This window comes from Elephantulus edwardii, unplaced genomic scaffold (genome assembly GCF_000299155.1).
Source record: "Elephantulus edwardii isolate Elephantulus edwardi_28Jun2011 unplaced genomic scaffold, EleEdw1.0 scaffold00216, whole genome shotgun sequence".
NCBI lineage: Eukaryota > Metazoa > Chordata > Mammalia > Macroscelidea > Macroscelididae > Elephantulus > Elephantulus edwardii.
In genome coordinates, this window is record NW_006399966.1 from 2,990,390 (window position 1) to 3,002,395 (window position 12,006).

The following is a 12,006-nucleotide window of genomic DNA, read 5'->3' on the forward strand; positions in this document are numbered from 1 at the left end:
AGAATGAAGTTTTTTTGGTTTTTTTGTTTTGTTTTTCAATTCACGAGGCTATTCAGAGGTCAGAGCCCTCGAAATTTTTTCCCTTCCTATTTATACTTCCTTAGAATCCACCCTCTGGTTCTCATTTTTGTGTTCAAGAAGGTAGTTTAAGGGTCCAGACCCTCTGACTTTTCTCCTTCCTAGTCTGTACTTCCCTAGAACGCACTGCCTGGCTTTTGGGTTTTTATTCAGGACGCCTTTCAGTTGCAGTTTGAACAAGATCCTTTGACCTCCTTCCTGTTCCCTGGGAGGTGGATTCTCTAGCGAAGAAAGGGGAGTGACCTGGGAGCCAGCTCATCCTGCCTGCCTTTCTTTGCAGGTGTCATGTGATTGTCCGTGGGAGCTGCTGTACCCGTGGAGATGCTCTCAGTGGTGGAGAATGGACTGGACGCCCGGGCTGCCATCCCGGTAGGCACACAAGGGAGGGTCAGGCTGGACAAGGGAAGAGCAACACATCAGCCTTTCTCGGTTCAAAATGAGTGGGCATTAGCCAGAGGGACCTCCGATGGAGACAAATTATAACTGAAGTAGGCTCTGAGGAGAGCCTGCCCATCATTTTTATTATAAATGGGAGTTTGTAAAAAAATACTACCCATGTGGTTGGGTACATCTGTGTTTACTAACAGTCAGAGAGCTCTATCCCTGGAATGTTTCTCTGAACGCTTCCATTGTGTTTGACACTGCCTAGGTCATCAAGAAGAAGCTGGTGGGATCAGTGAAAGCACTGCAGAAGCAGTACGTGTCCTCAGACACAGTGGTCACCAGTGAAGACGGAGATGCCAACACCATGTGCAGTGCCCTGGAGGCTGTGTTTATCCATGGCCTGCAGGCCAAGCACATCCGAGCTGAGGCTGGAGGGAAGAGGAAGAAAAGTGCCCATCAAAAGCCTCTGCCTCAGCCTGTCTTCTGGCCTCTCCTGAAAGCCGTCACCCACAAGTGAGCTCAGCCGAGAAAGGCTTCATTTTGAGGAAGAGTCTCTGAGTCTGGGACACTTGGCTCTTCCTCATCAGCTCTAAGGAAACTGACACAGCCTCTCTATGTTCTCTGTAGAGAAAGTAGATGGAGACAGTTAAAGGCTTTATCCATAGGCAATGCTTCTCAGCCTGAGTCCTGTTAGATTCTGGCCCCCCTGACCTTCAGGGACGATGTGGGACTACTTTGCGACCCAGGCCTAGTCTCCTCTGACTGGAACAGCATCCTCAGTTTACTTTAGGCTGCCACATGAAACATTCTGTGTATTTGTGACAATGTGAGAAATATGAGGAACTTTGCTTTAGAAAGGAGTTGGCCAACTAGAGCTCATGGGTCAAATTTGGTCCTCGATCTATTTTTGCTTTTAAAAAAGGAAGTTTTGCTGGAACACAACTACCCTGGTTCACATACACATTGTCGATTATTTTTCCCAGCAGCCACAGAACTGAGTAGTTGCAGCAGGAGTTATGTGCCCCTGTTTGACTCTTAAGAAAAGAGTTTGCTAGCTTTGTCTTAGAACACCTGAACATCTGCGTACTAAATATGCTACAGTACTCCCTCCGTGGCCACAGGTTTGCTTTCAGGGGTTTAAGTTACCCACAGCCAACCACAATCTAAAAATACTAAATGGGAAAATTTCCGAAGGAAACGGTTTCTAAGGTTTAAACTGTATGATGTGCTGAGCAGCTTGATGAACTCGCACACCCAGGGCAGGAGCCGTCCCCCCATCTGGCACATCACAGGATCCCTGGAGTCACTTAGTAGCTGTCTTGAATATCAAATGAACTGTCATCACAGTGCTGTGTTCAAGTAACCCTCTTTCATTTGCTAATTATTGTTAGTTATTATTGTTAATCTCTTACTGTCCCTAATATAGAAATTAAGTTTTATCATATGGACAGTCTCCTCCCGTGTGAGTTACTGGATCTGAAAAGCCGCGGGAGGGCCAGCTATGAGTCAGTTCCAACTTGACGGTACATAACAACAATATATGTATATTCACATCCACTGGGGTTCTTGGGACATGTACCCTACAGATAAAGAGGTACTATAGTACTCATAAGTAGGAATAGGATTTTTATAGAGTAGTTTAGGTGGGATGTGACAATTCACCGTGAGATTTTCATCTCTTTGGTCCTGCCTGGACACTTGAGTGAATCCCTGTGTCCTTCAGCGTCTCATTATTTTTCTGACTACTATCGTGCTGTCTCAGGGCCGCACCTCTCCCTTGGCTGACAGTGGCCTCTCATTGTCTCCTTTGTCTTTCCTTAAGCCATTCAGGAGGTTACCATTTATTGATCTGAAGCTGGCACGAGGTCAGTTATTGAGTCCAGTAGAGTATGGCCAGCCCACCCACAAAGGACATAAGCATAGAGCACTAGGGTGGCTCAGAAGAGAGTGTTTGCTTCAAACCCAGGGATTCAGGAACTGAATTGGGTAGACTAAAAGTTTTTCATTCTATTCAGAGAAATTCACCCCAAAATCTGCATAGTTATCACCCAGTCACTTTTCCTGCGCAAAATCCCCAATGTTTCTCTGGAGCTGCTGCCAGGCCCCTTGAGCCTGGTTGGAGTTGGAGCCTTAGAATCCTAATCAAGTTCCCCAGGCAGTTTTGATGCCCAGTCTGTGAGAACCATTGCCCTAGTTTGGCCTTGTATGTTTGATACTCAAGACCCTCTACTACCTGGCTTTTGCATCTGAATCACCTCCTGGAGTAGTACTTGGAGTGCTCACCATTCCTATTATATGTCTGTTGCTTCTTTGCCCTTTCATGTTTTGGGGTTTTTTTCTGTCCCTCTCTTGTACCTTGAAGGTTCTCTTTCCATCTTTGTCTTCCGAAGTCCCTCAGGGCTGACTTTCTTTTTCTTCTTTTTCAATTTGTTGTTGCTGCTGCTATTGCTGCTTTTCTTTTTCAATTTGTTGTTGTTGCTGCTGCTGTTGCTACTGTGTACCATCGAATCAGATCCGACTGGCACAGGAGAGTCCCCCTCCTTCTTCAGCAGAGCATCTGTGGATTCGAACCATACACCTTCAGGATTGCAGCTCAGCTTCTTATCAGTAGGCCGCCACCAGAGCTCCCTTCTGACTTTTGCGTAACATTTGCCTCACTAACCCTCAAATCACACATGTTGTGAAAGGTACTTTCTTGTCAATTGCTGAGGGGAGACACGCTTTACCCCATGACTTCACAACCCCAAGGAGCTTGCACTGAAGGCTCAGCACACACATCTTAGGTGAAAAGACCAAAGTCCTAAGTCCCAAGGAGTAGTTGCACGAAACAGCAATTATCCTTTGTGACCCCAACGTAAAAAAACTTGAGGATTATAGCTTTGATATTTCTAATTTCAAAATTCTCCTTAAAGCACTATTGTTAACATGAAGTCAAGTTGGAACTGACTTATGGCTGACCCTCCAGCAGGTTTTCAGAGACTAAATTACACATGGGAGGAGACTGCCCATTTTCTCCCAGTGAGCAGCTGGTGGGTTCAAACTGCTCACCTTTGAGTTGACAGCACTGCTCCTTAGCCACCAAGCCACCAGAGTTCCCTTCTTGACACACTATTATCTAAGAATCTGTCATGCCAATTATTATTATAAGTTCTTGTTAGCTAGTGGATAAAATGGTAGCTCAGTGATTTGAGATCATCACCTGAACCAGTCTGTTTTCTCTCTTCCCAGACACATCATTTCCGAATTGGAGCACCTGATCTTTGTCAACACAGATGTGGGCCGCTGCCGGGCCTGGCTCCGCCTGGCCCTCAATGACGGACTGGTGGAGTGCTATCTGAAACTGCTCCTCCAGGAGCAGGCCCGGCTGAGCGAGTACTACCAGCCCACAGCCCTGCTTCGAGACGCCGAGGAGGCTGAGTTTCTCCTTAGCTTCCTGCAGGGACTAACATCTTTGTCCTTCGACCTCTCCTACAAGTCAGCCATCTTGAACGAGTGGACACTCACACCATTGGCCCTCTCTGGGCTCTGCCCGCTCTCTGAGCTTGATCCTTTCACTACCTCTGGGGCAGAACTCCAGCGGAAGGAGTCCCTGGATTCGATTTCCCATTCCTCGGGCTCAGAAGATATTGAGGTCCAGCACTCAGGCCATAAGATCCGGCGGAACAGGAAGCTCACTGCCTCCTCCCTCAGCCTGGACACGGCCAGCTCGTCCCAGCTGTCCTGCAGCCTGAACTCTGATAGCTGCCTACTCCAAGAAAATGGCTCCAAGAGTCCAGACCGTTCTGAGGAGCCCATGTCCTACGACTCAGATCTGGGGATAGCAAATGCCGATGACTCAGACCGGTCTCTGCAAGAGTGAGTACCCACCTCCGTCCCCTTCTTTCTTCCCCCCTCCCATCTCCTTCCTTCCTTCCTTCCATGTGGGGTTTGTAAATTATCAGTCATTGGACACTGAACTCTAATTCCGGTATAAAGAGAAAGTCAAAGAAGATATCATCTCTTGTTTGGGATTAAGAGATTCCAGGGGTTGTAAACAGGAAGCAATATGAGGGCGGTGGGAAGGAAGGACTTAGGGCTCAGAGGTAAGTCAGTGTTCAGCTCTGCCCCTGGATGACAGCAGTGGGCAAGTTATTTAGTCTCTATGAGGTGCAGTGTAAAACATTTTCTTTGACCTGTTGTTATGTGTCATTGAGTCAGAGCCCATTCATAGCTGGCCCTCCAGTGGATTTTGACAAGCACAGAGAAACAGGATTTTTCCAGTATCAAGCAGAGGATTGTGGATCTAATCTCTGTCCAGAGATGGCTGGACCTGCGGTGTGACTTGGGCTCTCTCACCTGCCTCAGCCCTTCCTGCATCTCTACTTCCTCCCACACGCTGACCGCTCTCATGGTCATACACCTCGCCCCTATCTTTCATGAGTCTTGTGACTGGAAAATTCTAGCTTAAGTTTGTTGACTCAGTGGCAATCACCCACCCTGTGTGGGAAATGTTGTTCTGGTATGACGGGAGAACTCGGGGAAAGAGGGTCAGGTTGGAATGATGAACACTGAACAGCCCCCAGGCACACAGGCACATCCAGCACTATCATAGTATGTTTTTAGTGTATGCTTTAAGAGTAAAGGCTCTTCATTGACATTGACATTGACATTTATATTACTTAAGTATTTGTAAACTTAGAAATAGGGCAAAATATTTTAACCGTTGTAAGCAAATAGCTATAAAATCAAAACATCTGTAAATGAAATATTATTTACAAAACATTCAAAATGAAGTTTATTAAAGTAATGTTAATGTTATTGGTGTTGTTGTGTACTATTGAGTCAGAAGTAACCCATAGGGGAGCTCTGGTGGCCTAGTGGCAAGAAGCTGCACTGCAATCCCAGAGAAACACGGTTCGAATCCACCAGAGGCTCTGCCGGAGAAGGAGGTGCAATTATCCTCCTGTACCAGTCAGATCTGATTTGACGGTACACGCACACAAAATTTTTTTTTTCTATAATTATATTTTATTAATTTTCATAAACATTTACAGAGATTTTGGGCTTCCACTCATTCATTGTTGCACTATTCTCTCTACCCTCCTCCCAGTTTGTTCTTGTCCAAATGCCACAGTGCTTGTCAAAGCCAGTTCTGATTAATCTTCTTTGTCAGTGTATCCTTTGCCATTCCCTATCACTCCTCCCTGAGAGAGACTTCACCCTGAGTCATAAGGAAAAGGGGATGGCGTATTCTCTTAGCTACTTCCTGCTGAAAAGGGACGCTGTGGGTTTCAGGGTGAAGATCTTCTCTCACTACTCTAAAGGGCCCCTTTGGCAGTAGGAAACACATAGACTATTATGGAGATTGATTTTGGAATTCAGATGCACTCTTATTGATTGTGCTTGGCTGTACATGTACATATCCTTGAAGATGTATCATGGGGGTGTTGCAACCTAGAAGACACAAATTTGACTAACAAGTTATAAGTACATGAGTCCAAAAATTATGGAAAAGTAAAAGAAAAGATTCTTTCATTGTTTTACAAACCCTCCCCCAGGTCCCCTCCACCATGCAGCCCTCACTCTAGTCTCCTGTGATGACAGAAATACCCAGTTACATCTCTCTTTTAAACGGTTCTCTCCCTCCTCTGTTTCAGTGCAGTATACATTATTGAACCCATCTTACTCAGTGTCTCCCTAACCCCAAGGACAGTCCCATTCTACAACAGTGGCATCATGTAATATTTGTCCTTTTGTGACTGGGATATTTCACTCAGCATAATGTTCTCCAGAGTCAACCATTTTGAATAATATTGCATGAGTTCCTTGTTTTTTAAACGCACACAAAATTAAAAAAAAAAAAGAAGTAACCCATAGCTGACCCTCCAGCAGGACTTAATTGCACAATGGGAGATTGTCCATCATTCTCTTGCAGAGTAACTGGTGGACTCAAACCATGTGCCTTTGGGATTGCAGTGCAGCTTCTTGCCACAAGACCACCAGAGCTCTACAGTTTAATGTAGACAGTTATTTTTTTGTTATTTTACTTTTATAGGTTTGTGGTTTGTTTTTTTTTATCCAAGGTCTCAGTGTCATTCTACAGCTTGTTGATTGATACATACTTTTATAGTTTTAAAATTATTTTTTATATTGGTTTTCATATAAAATTCATATACATTGTGTTCTATTTATATTCATTGTGTTTGGCACATTCCTTTATCCACATTGTTTCATACGATTATTCCCATACATTATATATCATAAAATTAATCATTGATCCATGCCCACCATTACCCCAACAGTTATGTTTTGCTGAAATAAAATTTTAGCTTGTCCTATGAACAGAGCATTTTCTGCCCCTAGAAACTTCTTAGGGAGCTCTGGTAATAAGACACTGTCTCATCCCCGACAAAAGAAATCAGAATTCCCAAGAATCTACACTAAGGAAATATGCTTGTTTTGATGGATGAGGAGTTATCCAGAAAAATTTCATAATAAAAGCAAATTGCTTCCTGGGGGGGGGAAAAAAGTGAGTGGCAGAGGAGAAAGTAGCAACCAATTCAATAGCAAAATATGTCCAGTGAACAGAACACAAGACCAATTCTCATTTGCCATTCAAGAGCATTTAATAAGCACCTAACCACAGAGGACTTTTCCAGATTAAGCGAGAGACAGGACTTGGCAGCGGTGGTTCTGAAAGAATATCTCCTAGACCAGCTTCCATGTCCTCACCCTTCAACCAAAATACCACTGTACCACATTCTCTTCCGTCAAAATATAGTCTATGGTGAGAATGTGCAGCGGGCAGGGGAAGGATTAACTATGGGGTCATCCAGTCTGATGGGGGATGAGGGAAATGGAAAGGATCTGGTGTGGAAAACAATGTATCCGGATTTTGTAATTAAACTTGTATAAATAAAAAAATCTAGTCTACAATCTAAAAAAAAGACACCGTCTCAAAGGCAAGCAGTTCACATCTACCAGCTACTCAGTGGGTGAAGGTTGGAAAGTCTGCGCTCATATGATTATACTGCCTCTGAAAACTTGTTGGAGGGGAAAAAGAAAAATCCTGCTTCTCTGACACCAAATATAAGGATACATCAAGATCTAAATCAGTTCTCTGCCACTTATGCTCTGACACCAGCTGTACCTCCAGTACTTTTCTCTCCTCTAATCCCCAAGAGTTCAGATCTCACAAGTTAAAGGACACATTCCTCTGACTGCCTAGCCAGCCTAAGACGTCACATGCCACCTGCAAGCTTGGAGTTCCTCTCTTCTGACTTTCGAGTGACAAATCCAGGCATTCCTCACATTGCTTCAGGGTGCCAGCTGCAAGCTCAGGATTTCCAGTCTCCCTCTCTCCTGACCTGCCCTCTCCTAGCACCCCTCTGGGTTCAGTCGTTTACTGGACTGGTTCACACATGTACTGTGGCTTTCACCAGTCATGAAGCCAGTGGAACGGAACTTCCTTGTCCTGAGCCTTTTTTGGCAACCTCATTATGTAATTTAAACTCTAGTCTCTCTTCTCTGAAATTAGTTGATATCAGCAGGTGATCATGAGGTTGCTATCATAGGATAGTCTCTCTGGCCCAGCCACCCCCCCATCGTAGTATCAGCTCTTTAGGACAATCTATTAGGGTAGGTGAAGGTCTGAAGCCCTTACCAAGTTACCGGGGAAATGCTCAGATTTTAGAGATTATTTCCTAGGATCTGAGGATAAAGGTCAAGTTGGAGGTGTTGGAAGATGCCATTGAGTCAACTACAGCTCATAGCAGCCTTTGAACAACAAATGGGCATCTTTCGCTGTCCTGCTCCATCCTCACCACCTCTGATTTGTTCAGGTCCATTGATTTAGTCACAGTGTCAGTCAGTCTTGTGTCTCTGACCTTCCATCTTTCCCAGCATGATGTCATTTTCCTGACAATATGCCCAGAGTATATGAGATAAAGTACCACCATCCGTGCCTCTCTGGAGCATCCTAGATACACTCCTCTAAAACAGACTCATTTGTTCTTTTTTGCAGCCCATGCATTCACTCCTCTTCAACATCATCACAATTCAAAGGCACCAATTCTTCTGTCAACTTTATTCATACGCCTGACTTTCAGATACATGTGAAGTAATTGAAAAGATAGTGGTTTGGATCAGGTGCACCTTAGTCTTTAAATTGACCTCATTGCTCTGAGCACTTTGGAGTAGTCCTTGATCTCAGACTTTTCCCAGAGTGACATGTCTTTCTGATTTTTAAATTTTTTTCTTTTTTTTAAATTTTTTTTTGTTTGTTTGTTTGTTTTTTTCTTAACTGCTATTACCACAAGTGTTGGTTATGGACCCAGGTAAGATTAAATTGTTGCCTGGATGATTGAAGTTGCCAAATGGGGGTTGTTGTGGTGGTGGTGGTTAGGTGCTGTCGAGTCCAGTATGACTTAATGAACCCCTGTGAATAGCCATTCTGAAACCAGTCTAGTGCCGTCCTCATCATCTCTGAGACACTCGAGCTCATTGCTGAAGTCACAGTGTCGAGCCCTCATGTTGGGGGTCTTCTCTCCTTCACTGACCCTCTATCTTGTAAACACCACAGATGTGTATTGTCATTATCACAGTAGTGGTTAAGAGCAGGACCTCAGGAGATAGACTGCCAGAGACTTCCAGTAATGAACTTTTTGACCCTGGGTAAAGTACTTAACCTCTCTGACCATGAGGTCTTCATTTGTAAAATGGAAGTAAGACTTTTTATCTCACTGCACCACAAGGGGTCCTTATATATATGTTAACACATAGACACGTATATCTACATTTACCATTATTTGTCAAATTGTTATCTAAGTGAAAGTGATAACCAAAGCCCCTTCAGGGATGATTAAATCAGTTGTTGTTATTGTTGAGTGGGAACCAACCTATAGCTGACTTTCCAGCAGGTTTTCAGAGGCAGGAAATCACACAGGAGGAGATTGTACATTTTCCTCTCATGGAGCAGCTGACAGAGTCAAACCACGTACCTTTGGGTTGACACAGCAGTTCCTTATCTCCAAGTCACCAGAGCTCCCTGATGAACTGAGTTCTTAAGTATAAAATGCTTATCACAGTAGCATACACATGATGAGTGTTGATTAGGTGATATTACTGTCATTTTGTTCTTGGTACCTGTGACAGCCATTCTCTCATGACTTATTTATGTATGTTGTTGCTGTTGTGTACCATCAAATCAGAACTGACCCAAAGCTGACCCTCCAGTGGGTTTTCAGAGGCAGTTAATTGCACGGGAGGAGATTGCCCATCCTTCTCCCACAGAGCTGCTGGTGGATTTGAACCACGTACATTCAAGATTGCAGCACAGTTTCTTACCACCAGCTTGATGTATACAACATAAAACATTCCTTTGACAGATTTTTAAGGGCTTTTTAAAAATAGAAGCATTAGAAATACAGTAAGACTAAGAAAAGAGAGGATAACTGATGTATGAATTGTTTAAAATATAAACCTTTGTAATACTTATCCGATGTCGCTGTCTTGAAGGCTTCTCTGAAGGGAAATGATTCTTAGCATATGCTACCCACCCATGTGCTGTTCACTGTAGCCCTTTGTAGCCAGAAAAGGGACAGTTTCAGCTGCCTGTCACTATAAGCCAATTGAGTAGAGACAAGGATTGAATCTTCTAAATGCACTTTATTCACATGCCAATGATCTGAGAGAAAACAGAAGCATTGATGCTACAGTCTGTTTTCTGACTTCTCAGAATCAAGCCAGGCCTTGTAAGGGGGTGACCAAGGGCAGTAAGTAAGGAGAAAGAAATGCCAGAAGGTTCCGGAGGGGAGTGTCCAGGGGTCTGACACGGTTGTTTGTTCCATGTTATCTCTTCCCGTGATGGTTGTCAGATGTCCTGTGTTTGGTTTTTGAGGTAGGTAGTTATCAGGCCTCCTTGCTGATTGTGCATTCTTCCAAGTAATTTATCAATTTTTTTTGTGTCAGGGTGACTTGATAACAAATCCCTCATTACCTTATGTTGGCAGCTAAACTTAGGCAACTATGAGCAAGCAGGTAAAAGGACCTTACATAAGCAGCTTTTACTATCATCCTAAGCTTATAAACAATGTCTGAACTCCTTCCCCCATCACCTTGGCTCCAGAATAGTGCATATAACATCACTACAGTAGCTGGGATCAGGAAGGCAAGCTCTGGGTCACTTGGCAGGGCTGGTTTTTTAAGGTGAGCATCAAGATTCTTGCAGCCAAGCTTTATACTTAAGCATGCATGCTTGGTGTGTGGCCAGGTGCATATCAAAACCCTTAACCCTTTGTCGTTGAGCCAGTTCTGTTTTATAGCAACCCTATTGAGCAAAGTAGATCTGTCCCATAAGGTTTCAGGACATTATAGGGGAGTTCTGATGCCCAAAGGCAGCGCCCCTTGGGTGTTTCAGATCCCCAAGTGCCTCCATAGGAGAAAGATGGGCCATTTTTTAAAAGCTTTTTTGGTTGGGTTTTGTTTGTTGGTTTTTTTCAGTCTTTACAGAAGCACACTTTCTCTCAAGGTGGGTTTGAATCACAGACCCCTAGGTTGGCTGGCAGATGAGAGCTTAATCACTATACTATCAAGGCATACATACACATGTAGACAATACACATTTACACTTTTTTCAGGTTGTTATCTATATGAAAATACAAAGCCTTTCTCTGGCACTTTTATCTACATGATGCACCTATCTCTCCCTTCACTTTCATCGGGTCCTTAACACTAGTGCTGCTTCTGGCAAAGCACTGTTCTTCGGTATGAACTTGATTTCTCCTTGACCTTGGCTCTGATTTAGTAGATGCTCAGTTGTTTATCATACACGCTTCTTACTGTTCAGTGGCATTTTCTTAAGCATTAAGTTATTCACGAATTCTAAGGCCCAGTTTACTTTGTCATTAAAATATTTTTGTAGCTTGAAGTTTATTTATGTTAAATGCTAGCAAATATTTTTGTAAAGCAGCTCCCACCCCTAAATTTTCTGTTTGTATACATGGGTGGGGAGTTGCTAAGCAGTCTTCTCAGTGATAATAAAAACAGCCACAGTAGCAGATTACAGCTGACATTTATTGAGTACTTACCTTTGTGCCAGACACTCCACTAAGCATTTTACCTCCATTATCTCACTTAATCTTTGTCGCAATGATAAAAAGTGGAGGGAATCCAGGCCAAGGGCTTGAAGAACCTGTCATGGGATGCACAGCAGTATGTTCACCAAGGCCAGGTGGACTCAGTGGCCCCTGCTCTTAATCATTCACCACCCCATGTTCTAGGAGCCCATGAGGATCTGTGGCTTCACAGGGGACGTTTATCAAAAATCTCCCTGTTTAGTTCATTTGAGAAGCTTACTGCCTTCTGTCAGAGTGGTTTATGCATATATAATTAGGGTTTTTTTGTTTTTTTTTCTTTCTATAATTATATTTTATTAATTTTCATAAACATTTACAGAGATTTTGGGCTTCCACTCAATCATTGTTGCACTATTCTCTCTACCCTCCTCCCAGTTTGTTCTTGTCCAAATGCCACAGTGCTTGTCAAAGCCAGTTCTGATTAATCTTC

General features: G+C 43.6%; 1 protein-coding gene across 1 annotated transcript in view; it reads left to right on the top strand.

Moving 5' to 3' along the window:
• Positions 1-399: 399 nt before the first annotated feature.
• Positions 400-12,006, top strand: part of PLEKHM1 (pleckstrin homology domain containing, family M (with RUN domain) member 1) — a 42,697-nt gene continuing 31,090 nt past the window's right edge. The window contains exons 1-3 of the mRNA XM_006897874.1: positions 400-447; positions 728-975; positions 3,691-4,317. Coding sequence (XP_006897936.1) covers positions 400-447; positions 728-975; positions 3,691-4,317 — 923 coding nt within the window. The remainder of the gene's footprint in view (positions 448-727; positions 976-3,690; positions 4,318-12,006) is intronic.